Source organism: Chelonia mydas, chromosome 4 (genome assembly GCF_015237465.2).
Source record: "Chelonia mydas isolate rCheMyd1 chromosome 4, rCheMyd1.pri.v2, whole genome shotgun sequence".
Lineage (NCBI taxonomy): Eukaryota > Metazoa > Chordata > Testudines > Cheloniidae > Chelonia > Chelonia mydas.
The window spans coordinates 20,561,126-20,578,289 of NC_057852.1; the positions used below are offsets into that span (position 1 = coordinate 20,561,126).

Sequence of the window (17,164 nt, forward strand, 5' to 3'; positions counted from 1 at the left end):
CCTCAAACTTTGGGAAGACTCTAGATCTAGATTTATATATGAGCATCCTAACTCAGGCTCACCTCACCAATTCTCTGCAGAGGACTGAAATAACAAGATTATTGCAATGGAGCAGCAGATCTTTGTGCAGACACATGAACAGTACTTGCCTGACTCCAAACAATGCTATTAACCCCTTCCTTTTGTGATACTGCAATATGGAACAAGGTGCTGTAGACTGAAAGGCACAAGCCATTTAGCTGACATAAAACAGCAACACTTGTGACTACCTGAAATTTGATTCAGGGCAAGTTCATTAAATGCAGTAGTGCCCAGGCTGTAGACAATGTTCAGTGGAGCTCACATGCCACCACTATTTCCCAAGGCAGAAAAATTTTACACAGTCAAAGGTTATCCCACAATAAATATCAAAGGGAAAAAATGTTTCACATCAGTCTCTTTTACCAGGAAATTATTTCAAAGTGAATCGCCACCTTTTAAACCACTCACACAGTTCAGAGAGTTATACAACATTTCCTGAGCAAACCAATAACACAAAGGAACAAAGTACACTTCCTCGCAGATGCTCATATTCCTCCACACTACCTGTCTTAAGAACAGCCATGAGCATGCTTTGCGGGCATGTTTTTTCCAGCACTTAGATACAAAGGTTACAGGTGCCTTATACATACCTAAAATAGACCAGTCAACATTTTCAAATTCTATCTAAAGCATCATCTTCACAAGATAATTTTCTAGAGGAGCTCATCCTTTTTATTATACTGGGATTTGTATGTTCACTATACAATACCAGGGCCCACCTCCCTCTAAAGCTTTAGTTTAATTACTGCCCGTGTTACTTACACATCCTGGAATTCCTCCAGAGATTTCTGTGGTGTGAAGACATTTAATAAACTGATAATCTGAAAAGCAGAGTAAGACAGGGGGAGAGAAAGGGAAGATAAACATGTGCAGTTGATCACATTTTGAAGGACAGCTGTATTAAATAATAGCATCTGTTTTTCACTGTTCAATTTGCACTGACAAGTCCTGCTATAGGTGGTAGTAAGCAGCTGGCAAATTTCAGAACAATTTTTCAGAGCTCCACTATTGTTCAGGATGCATTTGAAAGGGTACGCGAGAGAGGAGTGGTGATGGACAGCAACCGGTCAAAATGCTGAAGGCATTAGTCTTGTGAATTCTGGAGTTGCAGGTTCAAATTCCAGCCTCAACTCAAACAAATGTGACAGTCCTTGTAAAAAGAAAAGGAGTACTTGTGGCACCTTAGAGACTAACCAGTTTATGTGAGCATGAGCTTTCGTGAGCTACAGCTCACTTCATCGGATGCACTGGCCATTTCTGGTATATCAAGGCTATGTGTCTGAGGGGAGAAATAATCAAACATCATCCTATTCAACACAAACACAGGACTTTCCATTCTCTCTGACATTTCTTAAATTTTTTGGCACAGATGCTCTTCCATAGGAAAAAAAATCCAATTCCCAGCTGTCTTGCTGTAATACGTAGAACCTCAGAGAGCTCTCGAAAGTGGCCAGAGGTGTCCTGTACGCTACTCTGTCTTTTAAAGTGAGATTCCAGAGAACACAGCCAGTAGGGAATGCTGCTGACAGGAATCTGCCGGAGAGCTGGTAGTGCCTGGGAGGCAGCACAAAGCAACAGTACCTCTAGGGTGGGAAGGTTGTGGGACTTGGGACCCGAATTCCCTTCCTTTCCATGTGTGTGGAGGGAAAGAGAAGGAAGAATTATGAGGAAACTCCATGAAAAGAACCTTACAGAGTCTTTATCCCCACTTGGTCCCCTTGGCAGGCTTTCCTCGTGGGAAAACGTGACCATCTGGGCTTATATTTTTTAAAGAAAGCCTTAATTTTCTTTCTTACTGTTCTATCCGCCTCTTTGCCTCTGCACTTTTATCTTTCCTCCACCATCTTTCCTTGCTTCTTCCCCGTTTTCTCAATATTTTTGAGATCTCTCTCTTCTACTGTTCCTTTGAAAGCTTTAACGACAGACAGCTAGAACTTAAGAGCAGGTAATAGGTTTACAGCTGTTGTGTCACATACAGTAGAACCTCAGAGTTACGAACACCTCAGGAATGGAGGTTATTTGTAACTCTGAAATATTCATAACTGAACAAAATGTTATGGTTGTTCTTTCAACATTGTTGACTTACTACAGCTTTGAAACTTTGCTGCTTTTTAATTTAAATGAAAAAAATGCTGCTTTTAATTTAAATGAAACAGTTTCCTTACCTTGTCAAATCATTTTTTTAAACTTTTCCTTGTTTTTCATAGTTTATGTTTAACACAGTACTGTACTGTACTTGCATTTTTTTTTTATTTTGGTTTCTGCTGCTGCCTGATTGCATACTTCCGATTCCAAATGAGGTGTGTGGTTGACTGGTCAGTTTGTAACTCTGAGGTTCTACTGTATAGTACTTTTGTAATAGTCTACTTTTCAAATCAACCCCATCTTTGTAGCCTTCTACATTAGCCCCTTCCAGTACATTAAGAATCATGGGTAACAATGCACCATGCAGCCTCTAGTTATGTGCCAAGCACAACTCACCCAGCTCTGCATTTTCAAACTAGCGTGCAGGGATCCAAATCATGCAGTTTCCATCCAAGCCAAAGGGAATGAGACAGCTAGAGCCCTGCACAACTCTTTGAAAATTTAAGGATAACGCAGTGTTCAGAAAAGTACAGCAAAATAACTCTAGGTGGGCTCTGAGAAGTGTCTGCCAGGCACACTATTCATCTGTAATTTAAGGGATCAAACAAATAGTCACTAGAGATAAGGTAGTAACAGGAGACTGGTGGTAAATTACTATTTGCAACCTTCAGAGCAAGTCTTTGAATTGCACCGATTTTCAGTCCCTGCTCTTTGTGATTTCAGGGCTACCTCTCATTGAAAGAAAAAAAAAACGTGCAGCCAATTCCTTTCTCTCCCTGTGAACTAATGATTGAGAAATAGTGTGTCAAATCTCACAGTCTATCAGGCTTCTCATGCTCATTCATTCAGTTTGTGTGGAGAGGAAGAGTCCTTTCAGGGTCTGTGACAAGTGTTTACAGGTAATGAACTGTTATTAATTTACTCTTAATGGAAACTAATGTGCACTGTCAATGATCATTATTATTTGAAGCATCCCCAGTGGGCTAGAATCAGTCCACAGACACAGGAAGATACTAGCCTTGGATCTTAAGAGCCGGTAGTGACAACATACTATGCTACAAATAAAAGGACTTGCTTTTCTCACATGAGTAGTTCTACTGATTTCTTTGGGACTTCCATACCATGGTTTGGCCAATTATGGAAAAAAGGGGAGAAACAGGAGTGGCGAGTTTGCACAAAAAAGAAACTAGCAGAGAAACATTTGAACAATGAGATGGGGTACCCATGGGTATCCCATAGCCACAAGAAACACTACATGGTATCAAACATTTCATTCCAATCATTGAATACGTATGTGAGCACCACAAATGTACACCCTTATGATGGCCATTCCAGTACAACTCTAAAGAAAATGTTTATACACAAGGCAAGCGGAGGTAAGGAGAATTAAGAGACTAAAAATCTGCTGTCATTGTTCATTTCTTAAGATTAAGAAGAAATAAAACAAAATAGCATGTGGCTTCAGAGATTCTGGTTACACAGCATTAGTATGAACTATCCAAACTGTTGGCAATGAAGTAATCAGTAATAGCTTCTTACATGACAGAGGAAAAGCATATCAGATTACCATTGTGCTCCGTAGGCTCTTTACAGGATTATCAATATAGAGAATCTTCATAATGACAATAAACCAAATACTCCAACATAGGAGGCTAGGATTGTGACTTTAGGCAGAGCTCTGAGCAAGGGGTGTGCTTTCACTGCACCACCACAGAAGTAGCTCCTGGAGATAGCATGATTCAGAGACATTCCCCTGAGTCACAATCCCTTTCCAGCTTCCTCCATGCTCCTGGAAGGATAGTAATTTACTGCTGGCCAATACCAGCAAATAGAGGGGGAAGCCAAAGCTCCATCCATTCTTTGCCCACCTCCTCTGGAGAAGGAGCAAGCAAGGGAGTAGCCATGCTTATTCACATGTGCCAGGACCCAAAATTAGGGTAGCCCATGTAGGGTTCTTACAATATGTAGGTGTGTAGTCTGGGTCAGGATCTAGCCCTTAAAATAGCAGAAGTCATAAGTTAAAGTATCTCATTACAGCATGAAAGGATGTGACTTTTCCCCTAACAAATCAAGCACACAACATCCCCCGGTCCTCACAAGAAAACTTACATTTTTATGATTCACACACTTCATGAGGACCAGCTCCCTGTAAGCTCGTTTGGCGTGCGTTTGATTCTGAAATGGTCGGCTGAGCTTCTTAATAGCCACATTTCTGTCAAGGACGGCATCATATGCAGCGCTGCAGTGATTACAGATACAAGATTTATATATTTTAAAAGGATATTCTTCAGTTATAAGGGTGAATGGGATGTCTGGAATTTCCATTCAGGTGTCTTCTGAATTAATCAGAACTACCAAGACAGACACGGGAATAACGGGCAAGGGAAATCCACACACGAAGAGGAAGTGAGATCTTACAGCAATGGAACAGAGTACACACCATTACTTATAATTAATTTCAACAGCAGTGTAAGATTTACATGCAAAGCAGGCAAAGACCTATTCAACATAAAAAGTCACTGTAAAAGATGGATTTTTTTTTTTTACTATAGACTAGGAAGCAAAGAGATTCAGAAATATCTCTCTATAGGCGAGAGTTCTCATCCTTATTTGGAACACTGGAAGACTGTTTAGGCTTAGAATAAACCTGAGTTTTTGCTGTCTTCAGTGCAAAGCACACCTCTTTATGACTGCATATACAGTATCATTTATAAGAGCCAGCAATTATTTTTGTTAAATTGATGGAAATTCAAAAATTACATTAATTACTCAGAGATCTGCAATTGATTGGACATAAGCAAGTGCCTGTTGCATGTGATGTACAAAAGATATTAGAGATGGAATACCTAGCATGGCCACAATAAAACTAGTGTTACTGGAGTGATCCTGAAACCAGAACATAACTTTCCTACTCATAACTCCATTGTCTGTGATTTTGCATACCCAGTATTGCCTCTGAAATATTATCTGGATGTATGTTTGGTTTAATGTTTTATTCTTATGATAGTATACTCACTAGAGAGCTATAGTTAACTCATGCTAAATTGATAAGGACGCTAGTAAAACCTTCCATTCTCATGCCAAGCTAATGCTGAAAACAATAGCATTTGATTTGAATAAGGAATATGTGAGGAACAAGGAATAGGTCCTAAGTTAAATTTCTGGAAAGTCATGATGTTGTTTGCAGACACTCAAAACTCTGTTCCACATGCAATATGCATTTATTTGCTCTTGCCTTCTCTAACATAAATACACAGTGGCATGTCTATATAAGAAACCCAAACAAAACAAAAAACATACTACCAAAACAAGATAGTCTACTACATACACTTTTCCTCTGGGAAGAGGATGAGAGAACAAACATGTGACAGAAGGCAGTCATATTACTTAATGCACTCAGATACTGCAGTGATGACTGCCATATAGGAAGCTACACAGAATAGAAGGACTATTACTGTAGCTTTTCCCACCATCATTAAGGACTCATTCAGCAACTGGCTCAGTGAACAAATCCCAACTTGCTCTAGAGAGAGTTAGTAATAATAATAGTCCCCTTTTGATTTAATTTCTTAAACCATTTCTCCAGAGTGAATCATCATATTCCAATAATACTCCTTCTGGAAATGAAAACCTTTCAGAATAATGCTTACTGTTTACATATCTGAATTTTAAAAATTAATTTGTAAGATGTGTCTGATGAGAACTCAAAGAACATGAAAACAAATTACAAGAAAAAGCAAGTAAACAAACAAACCCAGGCTCCAATTGTTTTCAACCAAATATCTGTCTTACTTAAGTCAGCAACTAACAAAGTGTGTATGAAACTAAGTGTTTATCAATGCTCTTTATGACAATTTCCCTCCTCTTGGTGAAGTAATTCAATTTTGTTTTAGACAAAAAGAATTACGTGAACCAAACTGCATAATTTACCAAGAATGCTGTGTATGATCTCAGACTGTATATTATCAATTGCCATTGTGTTATACCACCACACATCAAGAGCCTAAGGAATCATTTCTAGGGAGTATTTTTCTAAAAGCAAAGAACAGCATCTTAGTTTAATGGACAAATTAAACCCAAGTTCAGAGGATAAATGATTCTTTTCAAAAACCTAATTTCTCTCATCCATTATTATTCTCTCATCCATTAGTCTCTTATGCTCTTCTGCAGTAATCGGCTTTCCCCCATCTCCTAGTTTAAAAACTGCTCTGCAACCTTTTTAATGTTAAGTGCCAGCAGTCTGGATCCACTTTGGTTTAGGTGGAGCCCATCCTTCCTGTTTAGGCTCACCCTATCCCAAAAGTTTCCCCAGTTGTCATAGATGTCCTGGATTTCAGTTTCTTTCCTAGCAGCCTAAATTTGGCCAACAGGATGTCTCTCCTACCCTTCCCTATGTCATTGGTACCTACATGTACCATGACCACCAGCTCCTCCCCACACTACACGTAAGTCTATCTAGATGCCTCGAGAGATTCGCAACCTTTGCACCAGGCAGGCAAGTCACCATACGGGTCTCCCAGTCATCAGAAACCCAGCTATCTATGTTTCTAATGATCGAATCTCCCATTACTAATACCTGCCTTTTCCTAATGACTGGAGTTCCCTCCCCCGGAAAGGTAACCTTGGTGTGAGAGGATACCCCAACATCATCTGGAAGGAGGGTCCCAACTATGGGAAGGTTTCCCTCTGCTCCCGTTGACTGCTCTCCTTCCCTGGGCCTTTCATCCTCCTTAACAGCGCAGGGGCTGTCTGACCGGAGGTGGTACAAATCTACAGTGTCCCAGAAAGCCTCATCAACGTACCTCTCTGCCTCCCTTAGCTCCTCCAGTTCCGCCACGCTGGCCTCCAAAGCCCCTACGTGGTCTCTGAGAGCCAGGAGCTCCTTGCACCGAATGCACACATACGCCACCCACCCACAGAGCAGGTAATCATACATGCTACACTGAGTGCAATAAACAGGATAGCCCCCACTCTGCTGCTGGGCTTCTGCCTGTATTCTCTCCTATCTAGGTTAACGATCGGGCCTTTGTTTAAATCAAGGAAGTTTTGCAATTGACATCAGTGGAGTCAGCATTTCACCCTACCTATTTAACTCCACTCAATGAGCAGCGGCAGTCAAAAAAGTGAACAGGATGTTGGGAATCATTAAGAAAAGGATAGATAATAAGACAGAAAATATCATATTGCCTCTATATAAATCCATTGTATGCCCACGTCTTGAATACTGCGTGCAGATGTGGTTGCCCCATCTCAAGAAAGATATATTGGAATTGGAAAAGGTTCGGAAAAGGGCAACACAAATTGTTAGGGGCATGGAACAGCTTCCATATGAGGAGAGATTGGGACTTTGGAAAAGAGATAACTAAGGAGGGATATGATAGAGGTCTATAAAATCATGACTGGTGTGGAGAAAACAAATGAGGAAGTGTTATTTGTTTACTCCTCTCATAACACAAGAAGTAGGGGTCACCAAATGAAATTAATAGGCAGCAGGTTTAAAACAAACAAAAGGAAGTATTTCTTCACACAACACACAGTCAACCTGTGGAACTCTTCGCCAGAGGATGTTGTGAAGGCCAAGACTATAACAGGGTTCAGAAAAGAACTAGATAAATTCATGGAATTCATCAATGGCTATTAGCCAGGATGGGATGGGATGGTGTCCCTAGTGTCTGTTTGCCAGAAGCTGGGAATGAGTGACAGGGGATGGATCACTTGATGATTACCTGTTCTGTTCATTCCCTCTGAAGCACCTGGCATTGGCCACTGTCGGAAGACAGGACACTGGGCTAGATGGATCTTTGGTATGACCCAGTATGGCTATTCTTATATTGTTCTTATTCAAAATTGGTAACATATTTGAACAGCTTTCTGAAGCTACAATACGTGAAACTTCATTTTCCTTATTCAACAGCAATTTACAAATATGTGGAAACCTGGAAACTGAGGCAGGAGGCTGCATATGGGCTTGGCAAATAATCCAGTTCCTGGCTCTTCCAGACTGGCCAATGACAAATATTTATAAATACAGCGATAACGCTCATATTTTAGGCGTTTCATTTCCACTAACCTTAAGGAAGAAAAAAAGAAAAGGAAAAAAAAACTTGTTCTGAACATTAGATACAATCTCACATATTCTGCTCATAGTCATGCTTTAAAAAACATGCTGGTCTTTTCTGGCTAAAATATAACAAAATCTGTCAAATATGGATCAACAAATTAATTACTCTCTAAGCTTTCTTACTACACTTCTCATTGAATGAACAATTAAAGCTAACCAGACCCTAAGAAGAAGGATGTTGCAGACAACCAATAATTTGCAGTGATAGGCATTGAAATAATCATCTGCTTTTACCATGAAACAATAGCTTTAGAGCGGTGGTTCCCAAACTTGTTCCGCCGATTGTGCAGGGAAAGTCCCGGCCAGGCCGGGCCGGTTTGTTTACCTGCTGCGTCCACAGGTTTGGCCACAGTTCGCTGCTGCAGGCCAATGGGAGCTGCTGGAAGCAGCGCGGGCCGAGGGACGTACTGGCCGCTGCTTCCAGCAGCTCCCATTGGCCTGGAGCAGCGAACCGCGGCCACTGGGAGCCTCGATCGGCCGAACCTGCGGACGCAGCAGATAAACAAACTGGCCCGGCCTGGCAAGGGCTTTTCCTGCACAAGTGGCGGAACAAGTTTGGGAACCACTGGCTTTAGAGCAAAGGCTTCCACAAAGTTTAGTTCCTCAGACTAACTATACCAGGGGTGACCAAACTTACTGGCCCTCCGAGCCGCATATGACAATCTTTAGAAGTTCGAGAGCCGGGACACACCTGCCAGGAGCTGGGGCTCGGGGCTTCAGCCCCACTCGTGCTGAAGCCCCGAGCCTTTGTAGGTGAGCCCCGCAGTGCTGGAGCCCCGAGACCCTCCTCCCTGCTGGACAGAAGCTCCAACCCCACTACCAGGCAGAGGTCCTGTATTCCTCCCCTCCCCCAGTCTGGTAGGCAGAGAATGGGGGGTGGGGCTCATGAGCCACACTTTAACAGTGGCTTGCAAAACACAGTTTGGCATCCCTGAACTACACGATAGCTATGAAGTACTGTACAGAACAGATGGGGCCAAAGCCTCTAATGGCTAAGCCTTACTTGGTGCACAGCTGGTTGGGGATGGAACAAACATTACTTTAAGCCATCATTTCCCTCCATCAGTCATAGGGTTGGCCAGGGGCCTGCCAACAACCTGGTACAAGTTAAAGCATCCTCAAAACTGCTCTAAATTATGCACAGCAACCTATAGCCCAAAGGGAAAATTCCAGCAAGTAAATATTCCTGGTATAAGGACATCCCAGCCACAAGCTCTAGGATGGCAGTTTTGAAGGGGAGAGGAGCATGCAGGAGCTCGTATGGCTGCTCTGAGCCAACCTTGCATTGCCTTATTCACGGAGAATCTACAGCTGGCCAATTATGCTGATTTTAGGTCAGCTCTACTGCACTGGAAATGGGCCAGAAGATCCAGCCCAGACAATCTAAAGTAGTTTTGAAAAAAAAGGAAAAAACTGAATTAGAAACTCAAGTGCTTTTATTAGCTAATGGTGAATCATAGAAATGGGAAGACAGAATGTGCTTTTACATCACTTTTAAATTAGCATAAATTCACTGACATAAATTAAATTACTCCTGATAAAGAGTGCTCACTGTAGAGAGAGCAGAATCAGGCTCTCACACTCGTATCTCCACTCAGTACTACTAAGCATTCAATGTAGCATAGTGTACCAGGTACACAACGTGTAATTCACATCTTGTGCTGCATCATTTAAATAATCTGAAATCCCAGCATCCCATGGAATTACAGCACCTGAAAAATTATCATTGGTGGTACAGGCGATAGTCAAAGCAAATGTCTAGCTGATTACTTGAGGAAAACGTGAAAATTTTTCATTCTCCCAATGAATGTTGATAGTGCTTTATTTTCTGTCTCCAAGGCTTATCCTCCTGCTTCCTTACCCCACTCCCACCCACACAGTTTGTATACCTCAGGCTTAGAAATCTGCAATCCTCTATTTTTCCTACTAACGTGCTCTTTTTAGAAACATTTGCCTTGCTAAAGAATATCAGAGTCAGCAGAGTATTTAATCTGACTCTAGTGGTGTGGGGGTTTTATTTTTGCGGTTAGGATAGTTTATTTGGCTTTTGAGCACTAACATTTGCCAACCAAGTTCTTTTCATCCATCTATTCCAAGTGAAGTGATTTGCCTTGATAGAGTGTGGTCAAGTGTTCACTGACGTCTACATAGTATTTGATTTCTTCCTTTATTGTGGCACACTCATTAGAGCCAGTATAGTTAAGAGTCAAGTAACTGTTTCCTTTGTAAATACTGGTTCACCACCATTTCAAAGAACACTGGGCTTTAACTTGATGTTCTATTAAATCTGAAGATGCTGCAATCCCAATAGGAGGCAGACATATTTTATTTTCACCCATTGTAAATGCATCAGATATTTCTACCACAGAAAACAAAACCATCTCATTTGCATCATAATGGGATTAGAACTATTAGAACAAATTCTCACTAATGGTAGTGCCAGCAGGAGGAAAAAAATCACATTTGCAGGTTCATTATCCAGTTTTTACCTTGCTTTATATTGAAAGCAAAAAGCCAGGAGGGAGAATGTCTCTTTAGAGTGAAGATCACAAATTCATCAAAATGTACAGTTCTGCACTGAGGGAGAAATGTCACTATTTTCACACGTAAACCCCATGCATTTGCCATCAGAAGTGCTGACAATTCTTTATGGAGTCAATACACAAAGCACTCACCAAGGTCTCTGAGCTACAAATAGATCTGAATGGGCAAATCCCTGTGGTCCACCCACTCAGATCCATTTGCACTACTGGGCTCTACAGTATCACTTGTCCCTCTTAGCTGCCATGTGCCAGAAGCTCTCAAAATGTGAGGCTCGCCTGCATGGAGAGATACTGACCACTTCCAAGGGTGACAAAAAACAAGCCCAGAGAAAATGGCAAAAAGGACAACTCCCCCCACCCCCTGCCCCCCACACTCCTCCCACCATCTTTGGCTGTATTATTGTTAAGGCTAAGATTTTGTCACGCACATTTTTAGTAAAAGTTATGGACAGGTCACAGGCAATAAAGAAAAATTCACAGAAGCCCGTGACATATCCGTGACTTTTACTAAAAATATGCATGACAAAATGGGGAGCTGCGGGGTCCCCCTGCTGCCCATGGCTCAGGCCCCACCCCCGTGGCTGAGAGCTCCTGTGGTAACCTCCCCCCGCCCATTGCAACTGGGAGCTTGGGGTCCCACAGTTCCCAGCCACCATGGGCGGCGGGGGGAGCCTGCAGCTCCCAGGTGCTGTGGGCTCATGTCACAGATGTCTCTGGAAGTCACAGATTCCGTGACTTTTATGACCTCTGCAAAACAATCGTAGCCCTAATTATTGTCACTTACCCTGGAAGACTCAACAAAACAAAAATCTATTTACTGAGCCCCCAGATGAGCAGGCTGCAGTCTCCCTGCATTTCAACTAGGCTCTCAACATTGTGAATTATATTTAAAGCAGTTGTAATTTAGTTTACCAGAAAGACAATGGTAGATTTGCCCCATCTGTTACTACATTGCCTTTGGAAAAACACTGATAACCTGAGAGCCCGAAAAGACCAAAACATGCTTTCTTCGCTTTTACAAGGAGAAATGCTGTAACAGCTTTCAGGAGCTCTGTTCTGAGTTGCCTATCTAGTTCTTCCACTTCAAAACTTAGGGACAGATCCTCAGCTGGTATAAGTTGTCGTAGCTCCATTAACTTCCATGGAGCTAAGACAATTTATACCAGTGGAGGTTCTGGCTTAGATTAGCAGCAAGCCATATCTTCCCTGCCATGACTTGGGTATGCAGATAGCCCTCAATAGCCAGGAATCTGTGAATGAGGATGAGCGATATGAAAGACTGAAAAAAGTATATTTAACAAAAAAAAATTCAAAAAAAGCTGTTATTACTGTCAAACAACAGATATCTACATGCAACTGTATAATTACATGGCACTTTACAAAACATAGGAGCAGATTCAGATCTGATTTATACAGGTCTCAATCTCAAATCAGTCTACTGAAGTCAAAGGTGTCAAAGGATTTATACCTGTGAAATTGATTCAGTATCTGGCCCACAAATGAGACATGATCCTTAGCCATCTTTAACATTCTATGAAAACTCTACGAAAAATACCGTAGCATAAAATAACAATGTTGAGAAATTATAAATTGAAAATTCTTTCTGAAGTTTTGTCCAAGTATAGAGACGCTTCCTACAAGGAGACCTTTTCAGCACTGTAACACCTTTACCAGAATACTTCAGTTCTTTGCTAACTAGAGTGCATTGCTGAACAGAGATGGAGTTAAGCAAATGCTTCAATGCTTTGCTAAATGGTGCCACACTATGTGAATAAGACAGACTATACAAAAAGTTGGAAAAGACAAAACTAAATATGCATGGTCCTTTTCTGAAGAAATCATTATATAAAAATATTATATCCAATGGAGATCTTCCAGCAATTCAATGTGAACAGATAGCTAGAGTCTTCTTAACCCAACCTTTGAAATGAAGTGACTCTACTAATGGGCAGGCAAAAAAAACATACTGCACCATATGCCTCATACATAACTTGTGATATCTCACAAACTCAGACTTCTGTTTTTGCTCAATTATTCGCCAATATTTTTGTCTCCAGGACATGAATTCATTAATATTAATAAACCAAAAAAGAAACTGATTTTTTCATAACTATTCTGTAGTTCTAGAGCAATATTATAGCTACTAAGTTAGGTCCACAGTTCTTTCTACATCAAGTTTACACTTCTTGAGTGACAGCCTCATCCCCACTCATCCCTCATCCCCCTACCACCTATATATGGGGTAAAAAGGCTAGCAGCATAAAGGTGTCTGTATCCAGCTGGATGAGGGCTTGCCAGGCACAGGAAACGTGGAAGACAGCCATAAGACTATCTTCCAAGGAACCACTTTCAAGCCCTGATGCATCAGGCATGGTGGGACAGAGCTATAGCATGCAGCACTGTGGAGATTTTGGGCAGTATTGTGACCCATAGGGCAGGCTGGGGAGGCTGCCATAACTTAAGGGAGCCTAAGTTACACAGTGGAGCATCAGGAGGGCACAAAGATGGCTTAGAGCCACAGGATTCCCCTCACCTCCTTTTCCTTACTTTCAAGACACTTCACAAGTCCACCTTACCTACAGCTCTGATCTTCTTTCGGTCTGCTCCCTTGCCCGTTTCTGCCAATTTCAATTTCTAAACAAAGGCTTCTGATCTTGATGCTATCTTTCTCTCTTACTTTCACGCATGACTTTGGCCCTTCTTCCCTTCTGTTCTCTATGCCTTGATCCTGCTTCCTCTCCAAGCATTTTCTCTTTCAACCTCCAGGTCTTCTTTTAAAATCCACTTCCTTCAGTGAGTTTTCCCACTGAGGAATTCTAATCCAGTTCTCAATATTTCTTCTCTTTCACCTTACTCTGTTCTGAAATGTCATCTGATCTTTCAAACTTCACTCCCAACTACTTGTTTCACATTTTTTTAAATTTGTTTTAACCTTCATCCCTTCTCTCCCTTCCTTTTTTGCCATCATATTGTGATGCTGCATCCCATATTCTTCATAAAAATATAGTTGTAATATGAATATAGCATAACTGAGATATGTTTTATGCAAGATGGGTCATGTGAGGTACCATTGGAAAGGTTATGATTTACTGAATATGATTATCCAATTTGTATGCATGTATCATTTCTGTATCCAAAGTTAGGAATATTGACTATGTAACAATTACAACTGTGTGTGTACTTGGGAAATGCCCACAAGACAGTAGGCAATCAGCCTGAACTGGCCATTAGGAAAGAGAATGGGTCTTTGAAGGTAATGATCTCTCATCTTCCTGGAGTTCCTTCCTGGGGACATTACAAATAAATCTTGTCTCATGGTTGCATTAACACTGCAAGGTCATATGATGATGTCACCTGGTACGGTGTACAACCTTGGACACTGCTGATATTTCTCCACTGGAAACAAAGGATTCTCACTTTATGTAAATCCTATTTAAGGCTGGGAAGTGAGTTAATCAAGGCTATTCTCCACTGCCGCCCTGCCCAAGGAGGGATACTGCTGAAAACTCCTGAAGAAACAAAGGAACTAAGCTGGGGAAAGGCAAGAGTTGAGTCCAGGCTGAAACAAGCGTCTAGGTTGTGAAGAGAAATAACTGGAAATCTGAGCGGCAGAAACTCTGCAGCCTGCCTAAAACAACATTTAGAGTGAGAAATTACTATTTGTAACCTGTTTCTTTTGTGTATTAAGTATAGTTTGTGTGTTTTTTTTTATTTGCTCTGTAATCTGCTCTGTTCTGTTTGCTATCCCTTATAATCACTTAAAATTTATCTTTTGTAGGTAGTAAACTTATTTTTTTTGTTTATTCCAAAACCGAGTTTGTGCAATTCATAACTGGGGGGGGGGGAGCTGTGCATAGCTTTCTCCACATTGAGGGAGGGGAACATTTTTATCAGCTTATGCTATATAGATCTCTATACAGTGTGCACAGGAGCACTGGGCGTTCCCCTAGCTGAGACCTCTCACAGAGAGCTGATCGCAGACTCTGTGACTCTACAGCTGAGTGTGTCCCTACCTGTGTGTGTGTGCATGCTGGAAGGGGACTTGAGAGCCTGACACAGCAATACAGAGTTGGGGGGACCCAGGCTGGTAGCACCCCAGGAAGGGGGGTCTAACCCACCATGCATATTTCCTGTGTTTGTTTAATTTAGGATGTAAGGTCTCTGGGAGAAGGACAACTTCCTTTCGTTTTCTATAAAGCACTGTGCAAACTTAGATATAACCTAATATATAAATATTAGAAAATAAATAAGCAATACAGTCTGATGATGAAAGCCACATTTCTTTTATGATTTACTAGCATTTATTTTTCCATTTCTGATTCAATTGCTTCTTTGTTTCGCTGTTTGTCTATTTCTCTGCTTCCCATCCCCTGTCTCTTCCATATGATAACAGTCATTATTTTACTGCAGGAGAGACCCTGTTGTGCTCAGCAAGAGCTGGCACTGGAATTCTAACAAGAGGAAACAGAAGTTTGTGGACTGGTTAATCTAATGGCAAACAAACAACAATCAAGAGAACAGCTATAACATTACCACTGACTCAGGAATATTCCCTTCATTGAGCTACAAAAGTAAAGAATATCAGATACCCCCAAAGCTGTGAATTCCCGCTCAGTTCCAAAAACAAAAAATAAAAAAAAATCTACATTTACTGTTTATATGTCAGACAATTCACATGACTTATTTCAGGAAAGGTATTTGAATGTTATTTTGACAGAAGACCATGTTCATATCATCTATCTTTTAGGGCAGAAAATTAGAGAAAAAGGGGGGGGGGGTGGAATGGTGTGGTGGGGGGGGGGAGAGGGAGAGCGAGAGAGAGAGATTCCTAGCTAGTAATATACAGAATAATAGTAGCGATTTATGTGGAAACCATAAATTCCCATGCCAACAGTATTTGGATCTGTCAGACAGAACCTGACCATTGTAAATATGAGTGGGCAGACAGACTGTGATGCAAAAGCAAGGGTAGGTAATGACCAGAAGAAACTTGTGTGATGTGAGGTCATCACAGAGAGAGTTGAAAAGGAGAGCACTGGCCCCTTTCCACAGGGCCTGCCCTGAAGAGCTTTTAGCTTTAGCTTAGGGTAAAATCCCGAATCCATAAAAAACAATAGCAAAACTCTTGTTGATTTCAGTGAGGCCAGGATTTCATCCCTGGAATGCAGGGGCAAGTTTGAATTCAATCAGGAAATCACTGAGATTTGTGGACAATAGTCAGACTTGAACTGAGCCTTTTCTCAAACCCAAACTTGCCTGCTACTCAACTATAATAGAAAACAATGGCAACTTCAGAAAGGAGGAGAATCAAAGGATCATTTAAAGAGAAGGGAGCTGTGGAGATCAATGCCAGTTAGGTAGGCCTTGTGTACACACAGAGGTTGAACTGATTGAACTAAATCAGTTTGGAAACTGACTTTATTAAATCTGGCTTAATTAAATTAAAACTCTATAGCGTGGACACTCAAAGCAGCGTGAGAATGCCTTACACTGATATAGCTTATATCAGTAAGGAATCTGTTTAAGCTAAATCAATACAGGACACTCTTAAACCAATGTAAATGTCCACACAAGGGGGTTGTACCAATTTAATTAGTTTCTAAACCAATGTAGTTAAATTGTATGTTTAGACAAGGCCGCAGAGAGGAAATGGGAGCACACTGGTACCTACAATAGCTACTACAATGGCGGGAGCCTTATCAGATCCTCATAAAGAGACAAGCAGAATGTGAAAACACCAGAGATCCAACACCCAGAGAGGGCATGTTACACTGTAGCAGGCTTTATTACATCTTGTCATGGTTACAGAATCCAAATTCTCTCTTTCTCAGATTTCTGCGTACTAACAAAGGAATATGAAATATGAGAAGATAAACATGAAATATGTAGCAACTTCCTTCATACCAGAAGCCTCTCAGGTTACAAGGGGGCATTATAAAAATGTGAGGAATCATTTTTGTCAAATAATTACATGTCAATCCGTCTTTTTTTATTGCTTTAAGCTTTAAAGGGAAAAAAAAAGGAAGATACTGACAATAACTCTTCCTCAAACTTCACATATTTCAAGTCCCTATTTAATTTAGAAATGCGTCTTCATCTTGTCTCAGGTGTCTCCAGGCACTACAGGTGGATACATGTTAACGTTTTCAGCCTTTTTCTCCCCACTATTTCAAGATGTTAATAAAGGGAAGAAGTTACAAGAAGCAAAGCAGAGGTGAAATATAAGTCCTTTACTCTTATGCAGACCTCCAAGCCCATTCTGGAGCTTCCTTTCCTCTCCACTTTGCTCAAGAGCTTAACATTGTGGCAACACACCTTCTAAGTAAACAGGGCT

The 17,164-nt window shown here is 41.1% G+C and overlaps 1 protein-coding gene across 18 annotated transcripts in view; it reads right to left on the reverse strand.

Annotated features, from left to right (window-relative positions):
• MAPK10 (mitogen-activated protein kinase 10) overlaps positions 1–17,164 on the reverse strand; it is a 318,269-nt gene that overhangs the window by 84,314 nt on the left and 216,791 nt on the right. For all 18 annotated transcript variants that reach the window (XM_043545070.1, XM_043545075.1, XM_043545072.1 and 15 more), the window contains 2 exons: positions 4,276–4,405; positions 844–902 (listed from right to left, as the gene is read on the reverse strand). In XM_043545070.1, coding sequence (XP_043401005.1) covers positions 844–902; positions 4,276–4,405 — 189 coding nt within the window. The remainder of the gene's footprint in view (positions 1–843; positions 903–4,275; positions 4,406–17,164) is intronic.